Below are 27550 nucleotides of genomic sequence, written 5' to 3'. Positions count from 1 at the left end.
AATTGCTTTAACTTGGGGTAAGAGTCATTGGCTCCACACTGAGTTAATAAAGGGCTGATGGAAGCTGTGGCTGCAAACCCACAGTTGTGTTTCTCTGCTGCTTTTCCACAGGGGATGCTGAGCACAAGCCATACATCTGTGGGGACGCAGACTCTGCCTCCACGGTGCTGGATGGCTCTGAAGACTACCTCATTCTGGCCTGCGACGGCTTCTATGACACAGTCAACCCCGATGAGGCAGTCAAAGTGGTGGCTGACCATCTGAAGGAGAATAATGGTGACAGCAGCATGGTAGCACATAAATTGGTGGCATCTGCTCGGGATGCCGGCTCCAGCGACAACATCACCGTCATTGTGGTGTTTCTCAGGGACATGAACGCGGCGGTCGCGGTCAGCGAGGAGTCGGACTGGACAGAGAACTCTTTCCAAGGTGGGCAAGAAGACAATGGGGAAGACAAGGAGAACCATGGAGACTGCAAACGGCCGTGGCCCCAGCACCAGTGCTCAGCACCTGCAGATTTAGGCTATGAAGGACGAGTGGATTCCTTCACCGACAGAACTAGCTTAAGCATAGGGTCCAGCGTTAACCCCTTGGATGATCAAGGCTATTTAGACCTGACAAAAACAGAAACTAGTACACCTCAGAGTGCCAAATGTCTGCCACCAGTCCAAGTGTTTAGTCCTGGCATACCAAAGAGTGCGGATTCGATCAGCAGCTCCCCGGTGAAGAGCGAGTCCCCGGATCTCAGCGCGTCCTCGGGCTGCGGACAGAGCGATCCCAGGGAGGACGAGGCCCCTCTGAGCTCGGGTGCTGCAGGGCAGGGCATCTACAGGGTCAGGGGTTTATCCCCCGTCTTCTTTGGGCTGGAAGATGAACTGTTCAAATCCTTGGGAAAACGAGCTGCGTTCCCTCACTTCCGGCTCTGCAACGGGAAGAGGCGGCGAGGAGCCAGGCTCAAACCAAAGTTTCACACGCCGCTCTCGGCTCACGAGCCTTCCCAGGGAGAAGGATCCAGCCTGGCCTTCCCTGCCCGGGGCCGCAGGAGCAGGAGGGCGTTGGCCCGACCCTCCCCGTGGCGGAGGCTGCCCAGCCACGACTCTTACAGCGAGTGTTTGATGCGAAGACAAAGTCGTTGTATACCAGACCCACACCTTCATCAATGCTGTAAAATGTAACCACCCCCTCGTGTTCCCCTGTCAGACTCCCAAAGTAGACATTCCCAAAATAAAACTGGCATCATCAGAAAGCGAAAAAAAAGAGGTGGGCATTTCCGAACTGTACTCCAGTCCCCTGCCAAGCTCAACCCCTGTGTAAATAGATCTAGGAATTAACCAATGTAGTTGTTTCAATCTCTAATAAAGTTTGGTGGTGGTGCCACCCCGAGCAATGCCGCAGCCGCCCGACCACCCGCACACACGAGTGTCCAGCCACATCCAGCAGGGAGAGCCCAGCAGCCGCTGCACGTGGACAGACAACGCCAGGGCACGGCCCCTAAACACGCAGAAGGTTGCACCTGCCTGAGAAATGTCTGTGGAGCAATACTCAAAGAACGATCTGGGTTAGAACTGCCAAATTTTTTTAGAGCGGGGGGAAGTTTCCATAGAGTCGAGGTGTGGGGTTTTTCGTTTTTTTGTTTTTCTTTTTGTGTTCTGCTTTCTGTTTATTCCAGGTGAGCGTTAAGATGAATTAGAAAATTGCATCCACTTTTGCAGGTAGATGACTAAAAGCCATACAGGGTTTACCAGGTACCTTAGGAATGGACACACTAAGCTCCTGCTGCTCTGGTCTCAGACTCCCATCGAGGTACAGACTCATAATTTACCTTTTTTTTTTTTTCTCATGTAATATAAAATGCGGAGTATGAAGAAAATTTTTCTTGCAGTTTTAAAAAAAAATTATTTCCTATGGCTGGAGGTGCAGTGTAGGGAATTTCGTATCTTTCTGGTGCTTTTAGTGGCATTTTTCTCATTTCTCAGTTTAGGAAATTGTTCTCAATGAGTTGAACATGATTGTGCTTAATGCTTTGAGCCAACCTCTTCCCACCTTAACTTCATCTCAGGTCTTAAGAGAACCCAACCCGTGGAGGTGTCCAGTCCCACCCTCTGTCCCTGCACCCGTCCCAGCAGAGATCAGGAGCTGTTGGATGAGCTGTGTGGTTCTGGTGAGGATTCCCAGGTGGCAAAGGCAGCATTTCACATCCAATGGCAGCAGGAAGGATGCAGCACCACGGCTGCCATGGGGTGTGTTCGGGGTGTGTAGGGATGGATGCTGAAGCAATCCAAAGAGGATGGAAAGGCCGAGGATGCAGCAGAGCAGGGGCTGCGCTGGGCCTTCAGCGGAGAGGGTGGAATTCCCTGCCCGGGCAGGGCTCTGCTCTGGCTCCCCCGGGTCCAGGAGGGCCAGGGAGGAACTCAGCTGCCCTTCTTTGCATAAGCAGCGGCCACCAGCCCCTCCCCGCTCCCGAGGTGAGGTCACACCCTCAGGGGAGCCGCTAATTGGGACATAAATAAAGAGCCCGATTCCCATCAGCTCCACTAAGTCCAGATCCTGTTACTACCCTTTGTCACAGGGATGCATTGGGAGGAGTATGAATAAATAAGTCTTCATAGGCACTTAGTGAACAATTCATATCATTTTAGCAGTAACAATAGCAGTATTAGTGTTTAGCTAGAATTTGCAAAGTATTTTAATATTAAGTAGTCAAGAAAATTATTCAACACGACGAGATGGCGAGGCTTGAATTCTGCCAATTTCCGCTGCTTCTCTCTTTGATGCACTATTTTAAAAGCAATCTGATGAACAGCAAAAGGCTTTGTGAGCAACCAGGAGTTGGAGTGTGGCTTTAGATTCCTTTGATCTTTTTCAGACTTTGTTTTAATCTTACGGGATCATTGGCTCTTATCTGCCATCTTATTCTGCCTTAGCTGTTGTCAACGTTCTCTTTAGCTGCAGCTTCTGTTCCAAGTCAGATTTACCGAGGAAATTTGAGAAACCATGAAATGGTAAAATATGCAACCCTGGGGCATCTCTGTGGTGCCTTTGTTTTAAATTATTCACAGTAATAATGACTCATTGAAAGTCCATCTTTAGCTGACTGTCGTGTTCCGGAGAGAAAGGTGGTGTAAGTGCAATTCTTGACGTGAGTAAATTAGAATGCAAACCCGTCACGGATGATAAAACTTCTTCCCAGTCTGCAGGAGCAGTTGAAGAGCACTGGACTGCATGTGTGCTGTTTTGGGAAGGATCTAGCTTTTTTAGGTGTGGATTCATAAATGGTAATTCTGCGACTCATCCCATTTATCTTGCTAGGAGAAAAAAATCCACCATCGTAGTTGCAGTGTGGTCAGGTAAAACCATTGTATAGATAGAGCAAGTGTTCATTTCTTCACTAACTGCATATTTATAGAGTAGATAGGAACCATTTGTAAGGTAAGTCCTTTAAAGTTCTATAATATTAAAAGTAGTGGTTATTGGTCTGATTATGCTGCTCTTGATTCTACACACTAGACAAAAAGCAGTGCTTGTGAAATGCAGTGTTTTCTCTTAATGCCACTGGTGATAGGAAGTAGTTCCTTCAGTTCAAACTCCTGTGCCCTTATCTGCTGCTTGCTGACGTAAGCAATAATCCCTCTCTAACGGTATCTAAGTGTTCTGTATCTCGTACCTTGATCGTCTATCTGGTGACAGTGTAAAATATTAGGCTAATAGAGAAGTATCTCATTGTATTTATTAACTGTTGATACTGAGATTCAGTCTGTGACCTGTGTTTTGTATTTTTATCGTGTATCTTAGTGGTGGTGAAAATTTGTACAACGAATCTTTCCAATAAAGAGCTGAAGTATCCCTTTTCCGCGTTCACACAACCCCGCATCCCTCTCGGTCGACGCGGTGACCGTGGTTGCAGAACCAGGAGGTAGCAGTGACAACATGACTTTATTTTTGTTCTGTTTCAGTTGTGGTGGTTTTGAGGAAGGGGCTCAGGGCTGGTTTGCCTGGAGCTGCTCAAAACTCGCTCGGAAGCTCTTCACTGTGAGCACCGCGGGGCTCCCGTGCGGGAGGGGCCGCTGTGCTGTCCCAGCTCTGAGGAATGTGTGCGGTGCAGAGAGCAGAATAGCACCAGAGCAGGGAGCTCTTAACCCATTCCATTTGCACTAGAGGTGGGTGGAAACGCACGTGTGGAACTTTTCTTTACCTAGAAGTGCCATCCATTGTCCTGGCGAGTGAGAACCGTTCCGTAGCTGAGCTGTTGGGTTCGGTGGCGCCGCGGCGCCGAAGGACAATGGCCAAGCAGACTTTAACTTACACCACGTTGCTGGTGGTGCAGCATCCTAGAAACTCCGCCTGTTTTTGGAGCACTGTGTGTCAGTTGTCCCATGGGCAGATGAGGCACAACGAGTTGTGTGCATAGACATGGCTGCTGTAGTTCAGGTCCACTCTCTCCTCACCAAATCCTCCCGACCCCAAGATTCTGCAGGAATAAAGCAAAATGAGAAAGATTGGTCTAAATTAGGGGCTGTTTTAGCACAATTTCGTCACTCAGCACTTAGTCACATAAACAAAGCCATCCAAGGGGATACTGCAGCTTTGTTCATGTCTGTAATTTAGGGCAATCTTTCTTTAATTCACATCCTCTTTGCAACAGGAACAAAACTTTCTACCCTTGTATCATGTGCAATAATAAGGAAGCATTAACACGACTTCTGATTCCAATGTCCGTGCCCCGCTCCAGCCCTGGCACTCCAGCCATGGCACTGCCCTTGCCAGCGTTAAAGCTAAAGAAAAACAACCCCCACCTGTCAGGGTCTCATACAACCCTTGTCGTGTCCGGTTTTTCCTCTCCTTCCCTCTGGAAGACACCTTGGGACGAGACCAGGGGAGGTGGCTGAGCTCACCCCGAGTGCTGCTGCTCGTGGCCAGCCAGGCGCGTCTCAGCTCCTGGGTGCTCCTGCTGACCTTTCTGTAGTACCTTGTTCATGAAACATGTTCTTTATCAAGTGAATAAATTCAAGCTGAATCATGTACCAGTGTTGGGACTTTTCCATTTGCAATCTTGTTCTACAGTTCACCCGCGAGTTTAGTTCTAACCATGTATTAGTCATCCATATTTTATTTATGAAAGCTGTTTATACAGGAAAAACTGTTGGAGTTTTACCAATATCTTAATAAAACAGTAATTTAAACCATACTCCAGATAGCCTGGTTATTTAAGAGCTAACAAAGGCAGCGAGCAGCTGTGCCTTTACTGTGCTGAAAGGGGGTTTCCATTGTGGGATATGGACGTGGAATTACTCTGTTGAGCTCTGGCTTCCAGGTGGTTGCCCAGGACCCATTGTGGCCCAGCTCTGCTGTTTCACAGCCCAAAAGGGAGGGGCTGTTACAGCACAGCCCAAGGAGATCAATGTCTTCAAGCCTCTTTTCGCCCCTGTTCTTCACAAACCAACTCTAAAGAAGTTGTCCATAAGGTGAGCAAATCAACAGCTCCCCCCTTGCCCCTCCAACAGCTGGACACGGCCTCGAGTGCAGCCCCTGTGCCTCAGCAGTCATTTCCTTCAGCTTGGGCCTCTCATTGAGAGTAAAGCAGCTGCAAGTGCTGAAGAGGCAGAGCGCCATGATTAACCTAATTAAGCTGTGTGCAGTAATCACCACACAGCCCCAAACACTCACAAGGCACCTCCAGGGTGTGGGGCCTGGCCCTGGCCCCCAGCAGGCTCAGCACTGGAACAGGCTCTGCTTCCTCTGCCGCTGAGAAACATAAATCAACTTTGGGGGAAAACTCCGCATCCTTCTCAATTCCTGTTTGAATCGAGGTTTAAGCATTTCCTCTGGCTTCTACAAACGGAATTCCCAGAGGGGGTTTAAGTGCTTCTCACTGAATAATTAAGGAAAAAAGTGACAGGTGGATGGCAGGAAAAAGTCCCTCCATGAGCAGCCAGGCATTGCAGCAAGTGGAGCTGACCCTGACAGCCTCCACCCTTTTACTTATCCACACACAAACACCTAAGACTGAAGATTTCAACATTCATTTTATTAACAAAGTGCAAACAGTTTTAAACTAGGAGTTGTAGAGCACATTCACACGGACACAGGGCACAGGCAGCCACACGAGGACAACACCGGGCTCATGCTTTGTTACTAACCAGGCATCAGCTCCCAGAGGAGCTTCACAAGGATTTCAGCAGCTCAAAATGCAACGAACAAAGAGTTTGGCAATGGCTGTGGTTGGTCCACGTCACCAACTGGGGAAAACAATTGGAGTGGTGGCTGTTTCCCCCCAGCATTCCCAAGGACAGTCACACACTCATTCCAGCAGCACAGCAGGACACTCATGCCCCCCCCGCGGACGGGGCTCAGCACCTTCCCCACCACTCCTCAGAGCAGCTGAGGCTGGTGGAGCACGAGTGCCACCCTTCAGTGCTGGGCCTGCAAAGGTCGTTGTGCCCCAGGACAGGGTTAAGACAATGGCAGAAGAACCAGGCAGCCAGGGACAGCGGCCTCGGGCTCAGCTCCAGGGAATGCACAGCCCTCTCCCCAGGGATGCAGCCGTGGGTCTTCAGGCCTCAAGCCCATGCTCTACCTGCTCCAAACAAAGTCAGTTTGAACTGAAAACGCTCCTGCTGGAGCAGTTTTAAGGCTTCAAACACAATCTTACGAGTTAAAATTTTATGCCAGCTACTTCAACCCACTCAGTTTTGTACTGATTATGGACGTGTTCAAAGCTCAACCCTCCCTCCCTCCTCCCAGACTGCCTCAGAGCCGGAGGGAGCTCAGGATCCTGACACAGGATGAGCAGTGGCTCCGTGGCTGCAGCTCCTGGAGCAGCACAGGGAAGGTGCAGCCCCAGGGCTGGCCAAGGAGAACCTTCCCAGTTACCTGGTGCTGTCCTCTCCAGGAACAAAGCTGGGATCGTCAGAATTGGCTTGATCCCCATCTGGTAACACCGAGGAGTGCTCTGAGGGTGAAAACAACACCAGAAAAACCCAGTCACCCTCACCAGTTAGCACTGGAAGAGCCAGGGAATGCTCCCTCCCCTCACTCAGGCCAACACTTCACCCCCATGGCTTCATGGCTTTGATCCATTGGACTGGAAGTGAAAGCTTAACCAGAGGATTTTCTGAAGCTCCACTGAACTGCTGGAAGCACATTCCTGCCAATTAAGATGCAAATCCATGTCTAAGGCAGTGGTTACCTCCCTGGAATTAGCCTACTTAGAGTGCCAATCCTGGCATACAGGGAGTTCCAACTGGGAACTGGAGCTATGGGTTTTCCAACCCTTCCCAGGAGACTCACCTAAACTGACTTCTCAAGGCTAGCAAGTGTTTCCCTCTCCTGTTTTGAGCTGTTTTAATTGGGATCCCAAGAGAAGAGTTCCAAATCTTACTGGCAGTTTCTTGAGCTTGAACACCTCCACAGCCCCTCCCAGGGATCTGTACCCAAGGAGCTCTGGGAAGACTGGGAATGTTTGGGAAGAGGGGCTCTATCAGCTCTACCTTCGCTGGGGGGCTGGACAGAGAAGGCCTGGTTGAACACCTCTGAGGGAGAGGTGGCATCTTCCTGCTCCTCGTTTTCTGTGTCACATTCGATGTCACTGTCACTGCTCATCCCTGGCAGGAGGTGAAGGACGTGCTTCTGACACACCCCAGCTGCAAGAGAAACCAGAGACACCCAGGGCAAAATGATGGCAGCAGGATCTGCACAGCTGAAACGTCTGACTTTGTCCCATGGAAGAGTTCCTGCCAGCTCTTGGGATTTGATATCAGGAGAACTGAGGGAAGGAGCACTTTCCAAGCACTCAGGGGTCTAGCAGAGCACTGGGTACCAGCCCTGAACACAACTGGATTTGTCCTGTATGCCACCAGCTGAGCTGCTCAGTCTACTCAGCAACTGGGACAGACAATAAAAGTTGCTTTTCTAGGAGCTAAAAGGCAGCACAACCTGGGGGGTAGATGGACCTACCAGAGCCTTCAAGCAGCAATAGTGTATTTGAGTCTCACACAACAAATTTCCCCTCCAAAGCAGAACCAGAGCTGTTGGTGTCTCCAGGTGGTGACCCTGGGTGGGCACTGGGCAGCCAGAACTCTCCGTGGACAACACAGGGTCTGCTTGGCTCAGCCTCTTAAGAGCTGATACTCATTGCTAAGAAAAAGCAAAGTGAGGGGCCAACTCTACTGTAGTTTTTCCTCTGAAAGGAAAAAAATTGTAATATTTGCTTCCTGGGGTTTTTAACAATGAAGTATTTTCAGTTTCTAAAGCGTTTTCCTATTGGGCTCCCTGCTCTGAGAACAGAACTGCAGGAGCACATCATGATCACGCTGCAGTGACTAAGAGCAGAAATTCAGTTTTGTCACTGAGAGACCTTCTGTAAATGCCAACTCCCACACAATATTGCACACTGCAGCTCGAGATGGATGCTGGCACCTTAATATAGGCTTTGCGCTACAATCCAGTCATTGAAATTCAAATTAGTGCAGGGGTGGAAGGCAGGAGAGTTTTAGCAAGATAAGAAAAACTCTGTGTGGACTTTCAGAAGGAAAAAAAAAAAAAAAAAAAAAAAGCAGTGTTATTTTTTTCCAGCATGGAAAGGATGCAGGAAGGGAGGAGGAAAACTTTCCTTCAAGTCTCTAAGGAAACTGGATTATGTACAACACCCAGCATGAATGAGGTGCTGGAGAGGCTCTCGTGTGGCTGTGGAGAAAGTTACCACGGGGGGTTGTCCCTGAAGGCAGCAGAATTACAAGCCAAGGTCACTGACTGCTATTTTAATTAGGTAAGAAATTCTTCTCAAGGCCACTCCACTGAACAGCAAAGCAGAGACCTGGAGCTGTCTCAAGGTACAAAAAGCAGCTGCTTGTCCAGAGAGTGATGGCCCCGCGTGACAGCCCCGATCCTGCCCCGACAGCAGCCACACCGAGCTCTTCTCTCCTCACTCAGATTTATTCTCCAGCTGCCAAATTACAGCAAAGTTCAGCAGCCATGGAAGCAGCTTTTGGGGGTGGTTTTCTCTCGTTCTTTCCCGCTCCAGAGGCGGAGCAGCAGCGCCCGGAGCGCGGCCACGCTGCACCTGCCCCCCACAACGTCCAATTTACCTTCCTCTGGTCCTGCAGAGGCACCTTCAGAGCCCATCCCCTGCAGCTCTCCGGGCTCAGAGCTGCTCTCCAGGCCACCAGACTGGGCTCCTTCCATCCGACATCCCTTGGAGTTTGAACTTGGGGAGAAATACAAAACCCCACGTTAGAAATTCAGCCTTAACTCAGTGGTGGAAACAAAGCCTTTTAGCACCACATTGAGTTTTACTCCTTATTTAAGTCTCCTACACACCCACTTAAACTTCCAGCTTTTTTTTTTAGCATTTTAATATTTCTAAATCAATCGAAAAACCTTGAAAAGTTTGAATATTTTCCCAAAAAAGGTGACTCTACTTATTTAGAAAGAATAACCTGAAAACTCCATTGCTCTTTGCTTAGCTGGCCAACAGAGAATTATCATGAAACAGCTGAAAAATCGAGTTAAGAGCAAAAAGCATCATCTTAAATGAGGAAATCAAAAGTGATTAAATTTCAGTTAGAGGGTAAGTGGGAAAACAGACCTGGACTGCCTTTCAATTCCAAGTGTCAAACTCCAGCCAGAGCTGATCAAAAAAAGAGAAAAATGGAAAAAAAAAAGGAAAAAGGAAAAAAGACAACTTGTAACCTAGTTATAAACCCAAAAATTGCTGTCCAGAGGGAACAGCATCAACCAAGTAAACTTCAAAGTAATTTTTCTTTCATGCTGCAAGCACCTGGTTTTAGGAGATTGTGGCATTTTTGTAGACCAAGGGAAGGTGGGGGAGGAGATAAGAGGAAAAATGAAGAAACCCTTACCCCAGAGCACCAACTTTTCTGTTCTTCTCTACAGCAGCCAAGCCATTCAAGCCAGAAGCTCCCAGCTCAGAATCTGATCCCTCACAGGGTCTCTCCTCCTGCTTTGGCAGCGCCTCGGCAGCCCCGGGGCCAGCCAGGGCCCGAGCGTGGGGCCGAGCACTCAGCTTGGAGCTCCCCAGGCCCCCTGAGCAGAGAGAGCACAAATGTGACCCACATGACCCTCCCCTCCTTCCCTAAGTGCTGGAGAGAGGCAAAATTCCAATTTCTGTGGTAGAGGTTTTCTTGTGCTTGCACTAAGGGAAGGGCATCATGCAACTCAGGAGCAGCACTACCATAAAATTCTTACTGGAGTTTCCTTGAGTTCCCTCTAAGCTAAATCACAATTTAAACCTGGCTCAGTGCTGTTTGATCCGGGATTTTCACTGTCAAGTTCACTCCTGAAGTATTTGCTGAGACACCAGAACATAACACATCTATTTATGTTCTGGTAAGTGAATGTGAGGTGCTGCCTCCCAGCTCAGCTATCAAAGGTACAGTAACACTCCGTGGGAGAAAGGATCCATGCAAGTTTAAGGGAAACTCCAGCTGCCAAATAAAAGACTCCTTGAAAAGCTTTAGTACAAGAGATGCCAATTCCATCCCACCCAGGTGACAGTGCCCAGGTACCCTCAGCAGGGTGGCTGTCCCCCTTCAGGCGCAGGTTCCCGTCCCCGCTGTCCATGGCTCTCCTCAGGGACAGGCTCCCGGCTGCTCCCGAGCGAAGGGGCTTGCCTGAGGTGCTTTTCTTACTGGCAGCTGCAAAAAAAGTGTAAAGATGTGACAAGTGTTCACTCAAAGCACTGCTGGACCCTGGCCTTATGCTTGTTGTAAGTGAAGCTCCACATTATTCTCATTTTTCATTAACTCCCACTCCTGCACAAATCCTGCCACACCTTCCTGTCAAAGGCCTGGCCTGGAGGGAAGCCTGGCCAAGACTGCACAAGTCATGTTCACCTGCCTTGCACTGAAACATCCTTCAGAAAGCTTCCTTCAGCCAGCATGAGATTATAAAGGATAGACAAACCTAAATCCTGGCTTACTTGTATTTTAGATTCCAGCAAGTCTGGACTGTTTTAATTTGTTCCCTGCAACAGCCTCAAGTTCCCAGATGGGCCTGATGCAGAGCAGTCAAGGGAGTGACCAGCTCAGACCAGTCAGAGCCTGGGTTAAACCTCAGAACATTGTCACTGCATCAGGTTTGGCAGTGGCTGTGGGGTGAAGTTTTGGTGTTTTACAGAGAAGGGCTGAAATCAGTTTCAGCAACTCAGTGGCAGAGCAGGTTTACATTTCTGATCTCCAGCTGAACCCAAGTTTGAAGAACTGCTGGGGACATGAACCACCTGTAAAGATGATTTAAATCCTCCATGCACTTACAATTCCTTATGTAACAGCTGGTGACTGAAGACTTGGTCAGGAGCTCCATCCCTATTTCCTGCAGTTTGCTGCAGCTGTCAGTGCCACAGGCAGCCAGGGCCCCCTGCTCGATGGAGAAGAAGCTGGGCTGTCCCTCCCCTGAGCCAGCATTGCTGCTCCTCACTTCAGACAGCTGGTTCTTCACATCAGACATTTTGCTTCGAACTTCAGCCATCTGGGTTTTGAGTCTTTTCAGCATCTTCAGATCGGGGGGCACCCTCCACATGGCCTGGTGCCTCCGCTGGTCTCGATCCTTCAGGGAATAGGACGAGGCTTTGCCAAAGGAAAAGGCAGAGAACACAGCAGGTAAGGAAAACTATTCTCAAATAAACGTGGAGAGCTAAGAATTGTACCTTTTGTCCTGCTATAAAAGCGAGGGACACACATTCTGTCCTGGCACAGCACCACACTGAGGCTGCAAGCACTGCCAAGCTGCTGGGACAGCAGGGCTTGTTCCCTGTCGTGGAAGAAGGTTCCCAGTCCTGCTCACTGGGAGAAGCCAGGCTCCCAGTACTGCTGCAGGAATTCTGGTGACACCTGAGCTACCACCTTGCCAGCCAGGCTGCCAGGTCATCTCAAATTTTTATAAAACTTGTTGACTGTGTCTAGAAGATTCTCAGACCACCAACATCTCATAACACAGAGAACTCGCAGAAATCTGAAAATAGGGAAGGAGTTCTCTTAATTACCTCACAGCAGAAGATCAGGTTGAGCAGCTAATACCTGAATAAGCCTCTGTGTTGCTCAGCTGGAATTAGATCAACCTGGATCTATCTGGAGTGTTATAAATTCTGGTTTTCACTGCAAATTCAGCTGTTCCAAACTCTAAAGTCAAGTGGCTCTTAGAAACCTTCACCTCAGGAGGTGAGGTCTGGCAAACTCCAAATGGAACAGCAGCTTTGTCTTTACTGACCAACTTCAGTAAGCTCTGGGAACAGTCAAATCCCAAGGGAAGCTCCACAAACCAGGTGATTTTGGCTGTGTGTTCAGTAGCTAAAGATTCACACAACTCAGCACAACAGGAGAGCTTCACCTGCTTGAGTGGCACAGCACAAAGTGCAGTGCCCTCTCCTGAGCTCCTTTTGTCCAGGGCTTTTTCCAAAAGCAAAACAGAACTGGGACTCACAGTTCATGTGCTGCTCCCTTTTTTTTTTTTTTTGTACTTCTGGAAGTGACTTCCACTTTTGGAAATATGGATTACACTCACTGAAAATTCATGACTGTTTATGTAACAACATTTAAAAAGCTAATGACAAAGGAACAAAGAGTTGGAGTTAAATTCAGTACCACCAATGGCATTGTGGCAGCAAACTCAAGCATCGCTTGGAGCAAAGGGACAATTATTTCTCTTTTGTTCTACAAAGTCACCAAATGGTTGTGAGCCAGCAGCTCAAATAAGTGTCAATCATGACAAAATCCAATCAAACCTCAATAATACATTTAATTTCTCACTACCAGAGGAACAAGCAACCTCCAGGAAGAGCCAGGGGTGCCAGGACTGCCAGCTCTGCTGCTGCTGCACATGGAGTTAATTGCTGTTTTCGGGTCAAGAGTCCCAACTGAACCACAAATATTCCTCAATTATTTAAATACCATCACTATTTTTGGCTTCTGACATTTTGATCCATTTTCTTTTTTTTCTTTTCCGGCCTTACAATCAGTCACATTTTTCTAGTTCTAATGGCCTCTAAATTCCAGGATTTATTTTGCTGGTTTGCACCGTGTTCCAAGTACTTCCAGCCACTCCAGCTGTATGCAGGGAGAGGTGAAGCTGCTGCCTCAGCACAGAATTGTGTTTTGTGTTGGCTTCCAGTGCCAACCCCTTCCAGGAAAGGGGCTTTTCAGTCATCCCACAGCATTTCCAGGCTGGAATTAAACCATCAGATGCACGGTGTAGTTACCTCTGTTCTGCAGAAGAGAGGCAGGAGGACGTGGCTGAAGGCCCCAAAGGTTTTCCATGCCATTTCTGTCTTTTAGGTCCAACAAGTGGATTAAAATTAAGGGATCTATATCCAGCAGACTGCTGCTGGCTGTGGAGCCCAGGGCGCTGGCTCCCCGCCGCGAGGGTCTCCCACTGGCACTGCTGTAGCTGTGGCTGGTGCCTGACCAGGAGAGACACAAAGGTGGCATGTGTGGGACACAGGCACGCATTATTCCCTGGGAAAAATAAAAAGACTTACACAAGCAGATTAGGAATGAAAGCATCCCATGAAACTTAAGGAGACACCGGTATTTCATGGATTTCTGGGTGCTGAAAGCAATCAGATATGCTTCTAATTGAAGAGTAAAATAAAAACAACTGGAAAGGGGGAAGTGCTCCACTTCCTACCTTTTATAAAAATCTCTTCATAAACAGATTTGTTAACAGATCAAGACAAAGATTAGACTTACTCTAAAGGAGTAAGGAGACAAACATGTCTGTCTCTGAACTTCAGAACTTTCAAATAGGGAGTTCTGTCGTTCAAGCACCAACAGACTTGTACAGCAGCACAAATACCAATTCCAGAGAATGCCGCTTCTGGCATCTTTGTCCTAAATATACTTAAATTCCATAATATATCTCTGTGTTCCATATAGATATGTTTCTTTCAGAATCTTATGGCTAATTTGGGCTGTGATCATCTCTAGGCTGCAAAAAATCCCAGAACACCTTTCTGTGTTGCATTTAAAATGTATTTCTGCTTGACTTGTGAGGATTCTTTACCTTATTCCCTCCAGATTCTTTGGGTTTTGCAGTGCACTAAGCCCCAAGTGAATGTGTCACCCACTCAGAGGTCACACAGACATCAGTAAAAATTCCTTCTCAGGAATTTCAGAGACACAAAGCTGCCCTCCAAACTTTGACATCATTTTTAAACCAGCACCTTCAGATGATTCCCCCCCCCCCCTTTTTTTTTTTATTGAACCAATGAAGTGTTTCTGCTACACTGCAATAATCAGTACAAACCACATGATGCAGCAGTTCCCAAAATAGAACTGCCTGCAGAACACGCAGCTTGGAGTCGCTTCCAAGAGGAGCAGGGGAAGGAATCCAGCAGCGTTCCGCTTTTATGGGAATTCTGGAGTCGTTTTTCATACCTGATGCTCCAGGAGTAGCAGCAGCTGCTGCATCCTCCATGAGATCTCCATCTTCCAGCTCCATAGTACTGCTGTACTCCACATCATTCTCTCCAGACCTTCGGGGATGATCAGGGTGGGAAAAGGAGAATACAACTGTTAGCTTTCCTCAGATCTTGTTAAATGTTATGGCACAAAAAAACAACATAAAGTGCTGTAAATTGTATTTCCTGCGTTCCAAGCTACCCAAACTGAACAAATGAAGTGTAGTAATTAAATGACTGACTCATTAACCAAGAGGCCAGAAGTGCCATATGTACCTAGACTGCAAAATCTGATCCTGCAACTCCTGTATTTGTAAGTGTTGCAGCACATTCTCACGTTTTAATTAAGATTCCAGGATTTGACATCAGCTCTGCTCAGCCTTGAATTCCCTAATTTAAATACCTGTCCTTATCATCACTCTCCTACTACTACAACACTTCCCAATACCAGACCTCTGTTCTGTTACAGTGCTGAGACAGATTTCTTAATAGTGTTTTGGGAAAGAACCTTCACAGATTATCACTTGTCAAAGACAGAATGCAGCACTAACATAAATAAAGAGATCAGAAAGACAGTAATTAGCTGACCAAAAATTCAATGTTTAGCACTAACTCTATCAGTTCATGTTGCTCCCAGTATAGGAACCACCTCTCAAATCACACTGGAATCCCACACACCCCAGCAAATTACTCAGTTTCCACTGGAATTGGGATGATTACCCTGGGTACAAGGCACAGGATGATCTGAAAGGCATTTAAAGTTACTTACATAGTTTCTTCATCAATATCATTTTCTTCAGTGTTACTGGTTGCTGTTGAACTTGCTGAAGAGCTGCTGCCATCAAGGTGGTTCACCTCGTCTTCACCAGCAAGATCTATATCCAGGTCACCATCTGAGAGCTCGTGCTACAGGAAAAACAGGAGGTTTTTGATAAAGAAACATTCACTTGCACCTTGATGCATCCCCAAAAGCTATGAGCAGACACTCTCTGTCCCTTGTGTCACTATCACACAGCAGTGAGGGGGCTCTCAAAGCACATTAAAGGCTGGGAACAAACACAAGTCAGATTTTTCAGCTGCAACTTGGAGACTTTTTTGTGGTGGGATCTTTTAAGCTCTGTTCTGGAACATCTCTCTGGAGTCACCTCTCACTTACAGCTTTCAAGTGTGTCATCTCCTATTTCCATAGCAAGGATAATAAACCTCATTTACAATTCAGAAGTTCCCCTGTTTCTATTGCTGCCTTATCACAGAAAGCTACGTATAAACAGAGGCAGGAAACAGAGAATTCCTACATTGAAGTCTTCCTGCTGGGTCTTCTCTTCCTCCTCTTCCTTGTTCTCCCGTGCTAATCCTGGAGCAGTGAAATTCTCCAGCAGTGCTTCAATGCTTTGTCCAGGTTTCTTTGCTCTTGTCTCTGTGCCCTCATCGTTCTGGGGACTGAGGTGAGTGTCTGGAGGGGAAACCCCTCGGGATTTCTGAGTCCGGGACAGTTCAATCGCAAGCCTCTAAAAGGTGACAAAAATAACAGAGAAGACAACAATGGAGCAGCATCACCAAATCAAGCACCTTTGTTAACTTGCAGCTACACTCTAACAGGTGATTTACATTCACAAACATCCCACTTACTTCTTTTAGGTTATTTATTTGCTGGATATAACTTGTCTGAGCTGCTTCCAGTTGAGCAATGTACCAGTGCTGATCCCGGCACTTTTGGAAGAAGGTTGGTGAGCGCACTTGGAACCTTCAAAGGAACATTCAAAAGGGGTTTTCTGAAGGAGTTTGTTTGGTTTGGGGTTTGTTTCTAAAATGTCCCTTCCTCCATCCAAAAAAGCCCTGCAGAAAAACCTTAAAACTTAAAATCTAGTGGTGAAATAAACTTAACAGACAACAGGTCCTTGTGGACTCAGCTTCCTGAACACCCTGACTGGCCACAGTGAGTTCTGTAGGAGAGACTCACAGACTTCCTTTATTCCCAAAGTTCTCCAATGCTCACTACAACTGTTCCTAAAGAGAGGGAGAAAGCATTTTTTTCCTTTAATTCTGGTAGCTACAGGTCTCTAACCCTTATTAGTGCCAGGAGCAGCTACTCCTCCAAGAAAGATAACATTTCCACAACTCCCTTTGGCACATTTCCGTCTTTAAAGCTGCTGACAGTCAAATCCATTTAGAGCAAAACACATCACTAATCTTTTAAATTCAACCGGTTAATTATTCCCTATTTCAGCAGTAGATTGGTGATGATACTTTGAAAGGAGAGCAGGGAAGCCCCACCTGAGGATCACGGTGTCGTTCTGTCGGTTCAAGTAGCCCTCGTTGGCCAGCAGGTCCAGGCGGAAGAATCGGTTGTAACCCCAACATTCCCCAACTTCAAAATCAGAGGCAAACTCCCGAATGATGTTTTTGGTGGGATCATTGGTGGATTGATGGACCATTTCTACACGGTATTCATACCTGCCCAGGGGAAAGGCACAGGGATTAGGGCCAAAAGGTGTCCGAATTTCTGAGTGGGTCAGGTTTAAGAGCTGCACTTCCCTGCCCAGCTGAACGGGTGAGTCAGGCTTACAATTTTACTGAACACTTAAATAAACAAGGAAAAGGAAAAGGAAAAGGGAGTAGAGTGAACTCCAAGACCAAACTACCACACAGATACTCTTATCCGTTCTTTTGCCACCTTCTTTTTTATCTCAAGAAAGCCACTGAGTAACAACTTTAAAATATTATCTCTGTGCCTGATTCAAAGCTCAATGGACAACAGAAGTCTCACCATTCTTTTCCCAAGGGCTCTGCAGTCTCTGCAAACACTGACAGAAAAACCCCACCATCTGTCCTTACTGCAGGTTTGCTTACTTGGATGTCTCTGGCAATCCAGCAGACAGCTCCAGGAACACTGACAGGTAGTAGCCCCGAACTACTCCATTTCCATCCTTGAAATGAAATTGAGAGGTTCATTAAAAATAGAAAGGAAAAACCAGAAAAAATAAAAAAAACCAAAGCACTGATACAGAAGACTTAGAAAAGTTTAGAAAATAGCTTCAATCAACACTGGATTTGCAGCAGGAATCTACTTTGGATGTTACAGTTGTGATTTTTAGACTTCAGTGGCCTCCTACTGTAACATGAATCAACAAGAAGCACATACACAGTGCAGTGCTGGTATCTCAGATATAAATCTCAAGACAAAGCTTTAATTACTCTAATAGCACTTTAGGTATTTGATTAAGTGGAAGTCTGAATAGACAAACACTTAATGTACCAGAAAAATATTATTTCAGGTTAAACATTAGTTCTGAAATATTTTACATACAGTCACATTTCAAAGCTACTTATTTTTTGAGAAAAGAGCAATTTGTTCAGAAAAAAATCCCATGCAACATGAAAAGTTAGGGCAGTTAACTAAGCAACAATATTAGAGTCACCAGAAGTCAAGAAAAAATACAGCAAAACCTCCATTACACTCACCTGAATCAAGGATGAAGAATGGCTCAACTTGAATCCTCCAGCTTGAAGAAACATTTCAACTTACCATTGAAAAAATAAATTTTAATGCCTTCTGACAGCACAGCTCATGGAGCTAATCCTGAATTTACAGTACTCTGGAAACTTCCACACAGTTCCACCTCTGCACTGCAATAATACAATTCTGGGCATCCATGGGCTTCACTTACAGAGTCAATTCTCCAAGGATGCCACAAAAATCACTAAGACAGAGCTGGTGCTCCACCACCAAACTCCTCCTTCTCCACACAGCTGCAGGAGCAGCACTGACCAGAGCAGGGAATGTGGAAAGATCCCAGCTTGGGGGTCAACATTCCAACATGGACAAAGCTTCAGAAACTGGAATATTCGGCCCACTGAAGGGACATAGCAAAATACACATTTTAATGTCCAGTTTGAGAATTGAATGCAGAGTCAACAACTAATACTTGGTCCTCCTCCCACCTTCCCCAGTAAGTATTACTCAAACATAGAGTAAGTTACTCTTTACCTCAGTTCTGTAAGGAACATCTGCAAAAAACACTGAGGCATTAAAATATCTATTAAGGTTCCTATGCCATATTAGTAGGACCCATCTTTAATTGCTTTTAAATTAGCCAGACAAACTATACTGAGAATGTTCTCACTGGAGATCTGGAGGCAGAGAGGGAATTCCCCAGTGGTTGGTGATCAATTCTTAAAATGTTCTTTTCCTACAGCTTTTCATATACAGCATGAGACAAACTGATGATTCCTCACTGGAAAGCCTGGGAATGAACTGGGATGGAATAAAAACTGCAGTTGAAGACAAAACTCACCGGGTAAACTTTTAATCTCCAGCACAGTCCTGACACCTGCAGGGGAGGGCTGTACACGGGATCCGCTCGCTGGCGCAGGGTACTGGTGAGAGAGGAGGAAAAATATTTGGTACTGGGACAAAGCAAACCCCTCATGGAGCCATGAGCTGCACAGGCAATTGTCCTTCTCATGGAAAATAATTGTTCACCTGGTAAACAAGAGATTGTTAATGGAATTTCTGTAGTTTAGTCCACATCTCCCAGTTTTCTGTGGAGATTATTCTGTGTTTTAAATAACATTTCTCATGTAGAGAAGGAACAGAAGGATGTTCCCAATATTCACCATAATTTAAGATATATTCTTACCTGAAGTTTTCCAAGACAAATGTAGTTGAGTCATAGGCTGGAACCAATTCACTGTGGGGGAAAAGAATAAACACATTACACTTGAATAACATGGCATTAAAAATCCCAACTTTCACAATCTGTAGAAGAATTTTAGATGATTTAGGTCACCAGAGCCACTGCAATTCACCAGGACTACACTGGGTTATTGCAGTGTAATTCCATTTATAAGCCTCCTTAGGAGGAGATACCTTGGTGCCACTAGAAAATGAACATTCAGATTTAAACCAAGACACAGCCAAACCAATTTTTGCTGAGGAATTCTTGAGACTTCTCTGACTTTCCATTTTTTGAAGACATTTTTTCAGCACAGGCTCCCTCAGAACCCAGCACCAGCAGCATTCTCCTGATGCAGAATTCTCCTGATGCAGAATTGTGCTATGAAGTGGTTTTGGCTGTATATTCTGAATTAAGGTGACCTGCAGAGGCATCTCATGAGAGCCTGGCAATTATATACTGAATGACCCAATAATAAGAGAAAAAAGGACAAATCAGTAAACTAAGAGAAAAAAAAAAAAAACTTGTGAGCTGGAACCCACTGTCCTGACTCCCCAGCAGAGACTACAGACACAAAATGAGCCCTGCTGGGACACAAAAGCCTACTTGCAGCACAGGTTACTACCAGGAGTAAGCTAAGAGGAAAACTCTCCTCTCAAGTACTTTAAATATGTTTTTAAACACTGAACAAACAGAACAGAAATGCAACACTCACCTTGTGAAGTCTGGGGGGACAGGAGTGGTGACAAACGAGGCCATGGGCTTCCGATGGACCTGCTGGAACATCATCAGGATCTCTGAGCTTTTGGATATCAGCTCACTCTTGCTGCAGGACCGTAACTATACAGGGAAAAAAGGAAGGAAAAAAATCCTTAGCTGAGCAAAAATCAAGAGGTTTTATCCACTTTTCTTTTTAAACAACTAAATTGCACGTTTGTCACAGCTTCAGAAAGTTTCCCCACGACACAACGTAAAAGGGAGCTTGGAGGTTTTGGGTTTTGGTTATTTTGTTTTCCAGAATTCCACAATGAAAGTTACAACAACTAGTGTGTATTTCCCTTAGGTTAAACTAATTTATATACAACTGGGTAGTTTTGTACGATATTGCCACTAATCCCTGTACTAGTTTTTCAAGCAATACAACACCTTTTGAGTGTTTCTAGAAGACGTACTTGTTTTTAAGAAGAAATCGTGCAACCTAAGGCCACTTCAGTGAAGAGATATCCTCCAGAAATCTCCATCAATTAATAGTTTTAAAATGAAAAAGAAATCAAGAAAAGCCAACTGAGGAGGGATCTCTTTTCATAATCACCTGATGTTCTACTTCTTGAAGCAGGGTTTCTAGAAGTTCAGTTTCTTGAGTAAGTGATGTTTTTTGACCTGTTTAAGGAAAAGACATGGTAAAAACCCCCAAAACCACATACTATTTCTTAAGAAAGTGTACTTTTCATTTTCTTTTTTCCCTCACATGGAAGCTGCCCCAGAACATACTAAGGTAAAGGATTTCTAAATATACCAAGGTTGATTAAGAAAGCATTTGAAAAGCAAGTCTACGTTTTTAATTAGAGCTGTAGTGAAGAACTCATTTGAGGTTAAGTCAGTAACGAAACCCTCTGTGTCCCAGAAACAGCAGGATTGTTGTTTTGGGGTGCTTTTTTGGACACAAAAAAAAGCAGTTGTGACTCTTATCCAGACAAGCCTCACTCATATTAAAATTACACTAAAAGGAGCATTTATCACAAAGATGTAATTTTCAAACTTTTCTAATTAGAAAGATGCACTTCTTGACCAACATAAATGATGAAGTAAAAGCACTTTAGTTGAAAGGTGCTAAACATCCTCCAGCTAGATGGGAATGTTTTCCAAGATATTATATAGGAGTTTTTAATAGAATATAATCAGGTTATGTCAAATTTAGAACTTATCACAGTAACTACCTCATTAACCAAAAGCTTTGCTGCAGGTGGAAGTTTTCTACCAGCAGTGAGCTTGCTCAACACCAGGCAGCGTGGAAGGAGTCATGCTCCCAGGAAAACAGTTTCTCAGCGGATTTATACATTGTTAACAAATTTCTCCTCCTCCTCACAGAGGCCAATACCCACCCATCAAAGTGATGAGCTTGTTCTTGAGCTGGGTGTCCAGGCGGGCGATCATCATCTCCACGGCGTTGCGGATCTCCCGCACGCGCTCGTCCTTGGCGCTGCGCACGGCCTCCACGTTCCGCTCCTGAACGCGGCAGGAAAAACATGGACAAAAGCCTTCACACATCTGCATCTTCCACTCATTCACACCTTGACTCCACTCTCTCAGATCCCAGAAATGCTTATGTCTCCCTAAATCCCCCATGAGGAAAAACAGGAGCTTTGGTTTTGAGCGTTGCTCCTGGAGCAGCCAGGATTTCACCGGGTCCCTCAGCGTGCCCAAAGGTTAATTGGGAAGCTGAGCAACATTGTCTCATCACACAGGGATTTGTCATATGGGGATTCTTTAGTATCAGACCTGTAAATGCAGCTGCCAGTTTCTCCTCTGCAACTTGTGCAGCACAGAAAAATTATTTTTGTGGTAACGAGAATGATGTGATAAAAACAGAAAAGCTCTTTGTGGTAACAATAATGGATAAAACCAGCATCTATCTCCCTGGCAGGGGAAGGCCACAAACTCTCAGCATTTTATAAACACAAGTGGCCCATGTGGTGATAAAGTCACATCTGAGCTGGAGCAGAGCAAAACTATCAGTGCATGTGGCAAACAACCACCTGAACAACAGGCAAAAATCATACAGAAACTCAATCAAAAAATTTCTGATTTTATCTGCACAAAGACTACACATCATAAATGTAACACAAAAGTAATCCTTCCTGGGAACCAAGAAACTGCATCAAATTGCTGGGATTCCCACTGAAACTGCCCAAGCTGAATGTGCCAATATTTGTATCTGACACGTTCACAGGGAAGAAAAAGGAGATACACGAACAAATCTCCAACTGGTGAGCTGCTCATCCTGCAGGCTCAAATGCATTTACAGATTATTATCCTAGGAAAAGGAAAACAAGCTGCTAGAATAAAGCGTTTTTATTCTTATTTAGCCTGACAGAATGTACTTTAAGTGTTGACAAAAACACATCTTTCAAAGTACTGTGCAACTCCAGCTTTTAAACAGCACTCACCAAAAGAAAAATTGTATTACCTAACTCTAAACCAGAACTGAGAATATTTTGATCTTTTCACATTGTATAAGAAGAGTCAAATGAAAAAGCAAAAAGATCTCACTGTGGAATAATCCCATCACCTTCTAACAGGTACTACTTCTACTTCCCACTTTACAGTTATCCTTTGCCACTGGAATACTACAGGAAAACTTCCTTACCACTTCCTGCACCAAACTGATCAATTCCATGAGTCTTCTCCTAAGCTTTGCCACTTCTTCATTTACTTTTGTGACGTGCTGCTCGTAGATTTCTGCCAGTGGTTTAAAAGTGTGTCCTCCATGCTGTTCAAAGAGAAAAAGGGGGAGGAGGAGGAGGTGGTGAATAACAGAGCATCTCTTTTCCACTTTATTCCACTCCTATTAAATTCCTGAAAGAGAAGGGAAGAAAGCCTATGAGTGTATCACTCGTTCTGGAAAGGTTCCAAAGCAGATTGTATGTAGGAAGTCAGTCTTTCGCTTCCCTTTGTAAGAAGTCATGAATTTGGCTCTCATTCCATCAAAACTTCCTGTCAGGAGTTATTTGGAGTCTCAAGAGTCCTCCGAAAATAAACTGCTTCATTCACTGTACAGTCCTTTACCAAATCAAATATTGATAGAAGGTTTATTTTTATCATTATTATTAAAACACCCTTCCCAAACAAAGGCAGCACACTGTTAACCACTTACATTCCAGACAGCAACAGCTGTTTCTCCTTGAAATACCCAGCTGGATGGATAAACTCTGAGGAACTGTGCTACAGCTTTGGAGATTAGAGGCCAGGACAATTAAATAACAAGTGTTATCTGTGTTTTTTGAGCAAGGCTTCTTCCTTTGCCCACAAAACTCTCTCCATCACACAGAATTTGTCCAAGACATCATGAAGGTTATAACAAGGAAGGCAATTCTGACCTGCTTTTGGCAAAAATTCAATTTCCTTCTCTAACTACAAACAAAAAGTATTGTGTTTCACAAGCAATGTCATTAAGTAATACATACACATAAAACTGCAGGATTTGCATGGCAATACAACAGCTGTAACAGCAGTTTCACAGCATTTCTAGTTCTTCAAAACCACTGTCAGGCACAAAGCCTGAAGTCTCTCACACCATGTGCATTCCAGCAAGTCTCCTCTTACCATTCCTCCCCAAAGTGCACACTGGTGGCAGATACACTTCTTGCAGGTCCAGCAGAAAACACTGAGCTTCTCATGATGATTTTCACACCTTAAACCAAAAAATACACATATCACCAACAGAAAACAGCAATGAATTTTCTACAAACTCAATTTAATATTTTCACTTGTTTTGCTACACAATCCTGCAAGTAAAGCACAAAACATCTTTTGCAAGAACAGTTACATTCAGTAAAAACCTTCTGTAAGATTAATGTTGCTTTTAGTATTCTCTCAAGAAGCACTTCACAGATACAGAGAGTACATTACTAAAATTGGCTCCTAGAACGCAAGCCACAAAACACTTCATGCAAAGAACACTCCATTTACTTGTCCTTTTCATTCTCTTCATGCTTTGTGAGGCTGCAGAGCTGAAGTGTGTCCAGCTGCTGTGTGACCTCCTCTGCCCAGCGACAGTTGACAAGCTCTCGGAGCTGCAGGGGGGCTCTGCAAGAAGGATGGAATCGTTAGAGCAGGAATTTGGCTCCAGGAGCCAAAGGAGAAGCACTGAAGTGAATTCAGTTCAATTCTACACTACTAGAAGAGTCACAGGCAAAAAAAAAAGCAGAAATTGTAATAGTTATTCCAAGGGAAAAAAAGTCAATTAGCTCATTTGAGGACTGGGGAGAGGTAGGATACAGGATAGCTGCATGAGCACATCACACAAATTACAGGCATAAAAAATGGACACTTTCACACTGAAAACTGAAGCTTCTGGGCTCTGACTTTTGTAAGAAGAATATAAAGAGGAATTCCCTCTAGTTACTCTTATTACACCAGCTACGTACACAGCAGTGTTATGTGGGAAGAACAAAGATCCTGCTTAGCTTGTCACAAAACTAGAACACATTTTACAATAAGTATTATACCAGGGCCAATTTTTATAGAAACAGCAGGCAGGTCTCAAAAAAAAAAAAAAAATCAAGCTTAAAAATATAGTGCAACCTGCACTGAAAAAGAGATTGATCATAACAGGACAATCCACTCAATTCCTGATATTAAAAATACCTTACCTGCAATGAGGGCACTGAGCTCTTTGTTCAGTCAGCCAACGCTGTGATGAAAAAAGGAAAAACGTTTTTAAACAGAGTGGAATGAAAGAACTGCAGGCAAACATGTTCCATCATTAATTAGGAGTTACTTATTTTTATTATAGCTTTCCTATATTTTTTTCCTTTTTTCAACAAATTTTCAATTTAACTGTTCAACCACTTAGTCACAGAAGAAGCTGCTACTTGTGTCTTAGTAACAAGCAACCACTTGGCTTCAGATGTCAGAGATGCTTCAGTTAAAATTATACAGAGAATTTTGAGGTACCAAATATTGCATTAGAAACCACCCACCTGGCAGATTCCCAGAGTCTTAGACTAAAGAGTGTGTTTCAATAAAGGAAAGAAAAAGACACCACAAGTATCTTTTTCAGAGTCTAATTAGTCTTCAAGATAATTTATTTCTTCCTCTTGGGTTATTTATAGACAAATTAAATACCTGAAGTTCAGTGATCAAATCCACAAGGAGCCTGGGAATGTTTCTCTTCCAGAAAGCTCCAGGGACAAACAGCTGAGCAAAGAACTTCACCTGCCCACTACAGCTCACAAGTGTAAAAGCTCAGCAGTTGATGGGTTTATATTTGTCAGCTCTCTACTACATTTAAAGAGTCTCATGAATAATCTCTCACCACCCAGCAACAATATGTCATCTACAATCCTTAATATGCAGCACAAATCCTTCACCTACAGCTCTTGTCAGAGCTTCCAGAGCGAAGGATGAACGTCTGTTCCAATTTCTGCAAATACTACTGGAGGTCTGGAAACCTCAGCTGAACCTTTTGCTGCTACAGCAACACAAAACAGCATCTGGATTTGGAACTCGAGCGTGATACACTGGGAACCACGGCCTCAACAAAGGAATGAGGACTGAGATGCTGCCTCAGACTCCCCTGAGAAAGATTTAGCCCCAGCTGATCACACCACACCAGCCTGACAAGCATTATAAAACACCTCCAGGATACAGGAGGTGATGCTATGACCTTACCAGATGCAAAGTCAGCATTTCTGTCCCAACTTTTGTCTTCCATGCAGGCATCGCCAACTCTCAGGAGGTGCTAAAGAAGGGATCATTGTGTGTCTCTTCCTTAAAGCAATTATTCCAGATGGTGCCTATAATTAGCACCACTGAAGGCAATGCACAGCCTGCCTACTTCTTCCTCAGGGGTGTTATAAAAGGTTTTGAAAGGGAAACTAAAGGAGGAAATAAAAAAAAAAAAAAAAGGAATCCTTGGAACTCCAGGAAAAGAATGTCTTCATAAGCTCAGTTTTCAGTTCGAACATTTGAAAGAATAAACCAAACCAAGCAAACTCACACGGATACAGCTGAAACAGCAGAGCTTGGAGCAGTGAGGGCACAGGCGGGCATCCCGCAGCTTCTCCATACAAATAAAACATCGGAACACCTCGGCAATGCTCTGCAAAGGGGGATTATCACTATTGTTAAACATGCTTCAAACACACCAGGGCTGCATTTGTTTTCCAGGCACAGTGCCAGGTTTCAGTTCCGTTCCAAACAGCGCATCTCCGAGGGAGACATACCGTGGACATAACAACTCTCCCCCTCAGCTTCTCCTACACTGCACCAGCTCCCAGCACCCATTTTAAAACACTATTCTCCTTCTTCAAGGAACAGCTTCTATTTGTCTTATCTCTTTTGGAGCAGTCCTTCCTGTAGCCAAGACATTCCTGCTTGTGATCGAGCGGTTGCCAGAAGAAATGGTGTTGTACCTGCAGACAGTGGACTGGCACTAAACTATTTCTGAATCGTGGTAAGTGCATGTACGTGTTATAAACAAGAGGGCTTGAATTGAATTGGGTATTTTTTTTATTTTTAAAAGACTTATTTTTTCTACGGTCTACCATTAGCACCAGCTCTATAATTTCTACACTCTCTTCTACCCCATTTAATCAATCTTGGGTGATAAAAACATTTCCCGAACAAGAAAGGTATTTTGAAAGCAATGTTTGCTTTCCATATTGATAGATAGTTAACTGATAAAGAAGTTTTACCTTCTGTATCATACAGGAGCTATAACCCTTCTGGTTTTAACTATGGAACTTCATAAGGTCCTTCAGAGGTGCTAATTTTTCTCCCCACATCATTGAGATTGTGAATCAGCACAAAAGCACGACATCTTTAATTTTAAAGATACCACAGTATCTCCCATATATTAATGTCTTCTTTAACAGTTGCGAGCCATTGAAACGCACCATATGCGTTTACAGGAGGCGATCACAGCCGGTCTTTTACATTCTTCCCCAGCCTGGCTGTGACACAGCCCCCAGCAGGTGTTTGAGCTGCCGGGTTACAGCCACGGTGCCAAGGCGGGTTCCGTGTGTGCCAGGTCTCTTCCCACCCACCCACCCACCCATCCATCCCTAGATCCATCCACCTCCGGAACTGGCACCTGCGGAGCTCCGCCAGCTCATTTCCGACCCCCTCCCCACCTGCCACCTCCCTGCCCACCCGAGCCAAGCCCCGCAGCGCCGCAGGCTGTTCCCAGCGCCCGGGCCGCCGCCGCTTGGTACCACTCGGCCTTTTTCCCCCGCTCACACAGGGGACAGGGACCCTCCGAGGGGCCCCGGCAAACCGGGAGGGTGCGGAGGAGAAGCCGCAGCCGCTGCCCCCTCACCGCCCTGAGGGAGCGCGCGCCGCCCGCCCGCCCGCCGCTCACCTCCACGCTCTGCTCGTCCATGGCTGCGGCCCCGCCGGCGGAGGGAGCGGGGACGGCTGTCCCCGGCCTCCCTCTCCGTGCCCGCGGGTGAGGAGCGGAGGCTCCAGGAGAGTTGTTTTTTAGGAGCGGACTCGGCGCTCCGGCCCCGCGCACCCGCCGGGCCGTGACCGCGGCAGCGCGGCCGCCCCGCCCCGCCCGTGCTGCGCATGCGCGGGGCCGCCCGCAGGGGGCGTGGCGGCGCGAGGGGCGCGCGGGAGGAGCGGCAGCGCCTGAGGGGAGCCGGCGGAGCGGGAGCCTCGGGCTTGGATTTTTCTTTATTTTTCGTTGTTTTCTCTTATTTTTCTTCATTATTTCTATTAATTCCTCCTTGCCGGCGAGGTT

The 27550-nt window shown here is 45.6% G+C and overlaps 2 protein-coding genes across 3 annotated transcripts in view; one reads left to right on the top strand and one right to left on the bottom strand.

The window, feature by feature from the left end:
- PPM1E (protein phosphatase, Mg2+/Mn2+ dependent 1E) overlaps positions 1–5185 on the top strand; it is a 60663-nt gene extending 55478 nt beyond the window's left edge. For both annotated transcript variants that reach the window (XM_048324273.1, XM_048324274.1), the window contains exon 7: positions 112–5185. In XM_048324273.1, the coding sequence (XP_048180230.1) occupies positions 112–1175 (1064 nt within the window). In that variant the 3' untranslated portion in view covers positions 1176–5185. The remainder of the gene's footprint in view (positions 1–111) is intronic.
- An 819-nt stretch (positions 5186–6004) lies between these two features.
- TRIM37 (tripartite motif containing 37) lies at positions 6005–27356 on the bottom strand. The gene is made up of 25 exons (XM_048324272.1): positions 27170–27356; positions 25808–25909; positions 24459–24499; positions 23776–23892; positions 23410–23497; positions 22454–22576; positions 21189–21312; positions 20399–20466; positions 19802–19926; positions 19051–19101; positions 18706–18787; positions 17261–17337; positions 16685–16864; positions 16040–16154; positions 15706–15918; positions 15180–15316; positions 14388–14485; positions 13211–13411; positions 11271–11582; positions 10524–10652; positions 9858–10041; positions 9084–9202; positions 7488–7640; positions 6871–6949; positions 6005–6574 (listed from the first exon to the last, which is right to left on the bottom strand). The coding sequence occupies exons 1-25, from the start codon at positions 27188–27190 to the stop codon at positions 6571–6573; spliced, it is 2943 nt and encodes a 980-aa protein (XP_048180229.1). The 5' UTR covers positions 27191–27356; the 3' UTR covers positions 6005–6570.
- Between the last annotated feature and the right edge of the window lie 194 nt (positions 27357–27550).

Source organism: Corvus hawaiiensis, chromosome 20, assembly GCF_020740725.1.
Source record: "Corvus hawaiiensis isolate bCorHaw1 chromosome 20, bCorHaw1.pri.cur, whole genome shotgun sequence".
NCBI lineage: Eukaryota > Metazoa > Chordata > Aves > Passeriformes > Corvidae > Corvus > Corvus hawaiiensis.
The sequence above is the reverse complement of the archived record's forward strand: the minus strand, read 5'-3'. Positions and strand labels throughout refer to the sequence as shown.

Coding starts and splice junctions, on each gene's coding strand:
- TRIM37 (XM_048324272.1), bottom strand. CDS start 27,190: ATGGACGAGCAGAGCGTGGAG. Junction 25,910..27,169: donor TGGACGAGCAGAGCGTGGAG/GTGAGCGGCGGG, acceptor CCCCCTTTGCAG/AGCATTGCCGAGGTGTTCCG. Junction 14,486..15,179: donor GATATTGATGAAGAAACTAT/GTAAGTAACTTT, acceptor TCATCCCCGAAG/GTCTGGAGAGAATGATGTGG.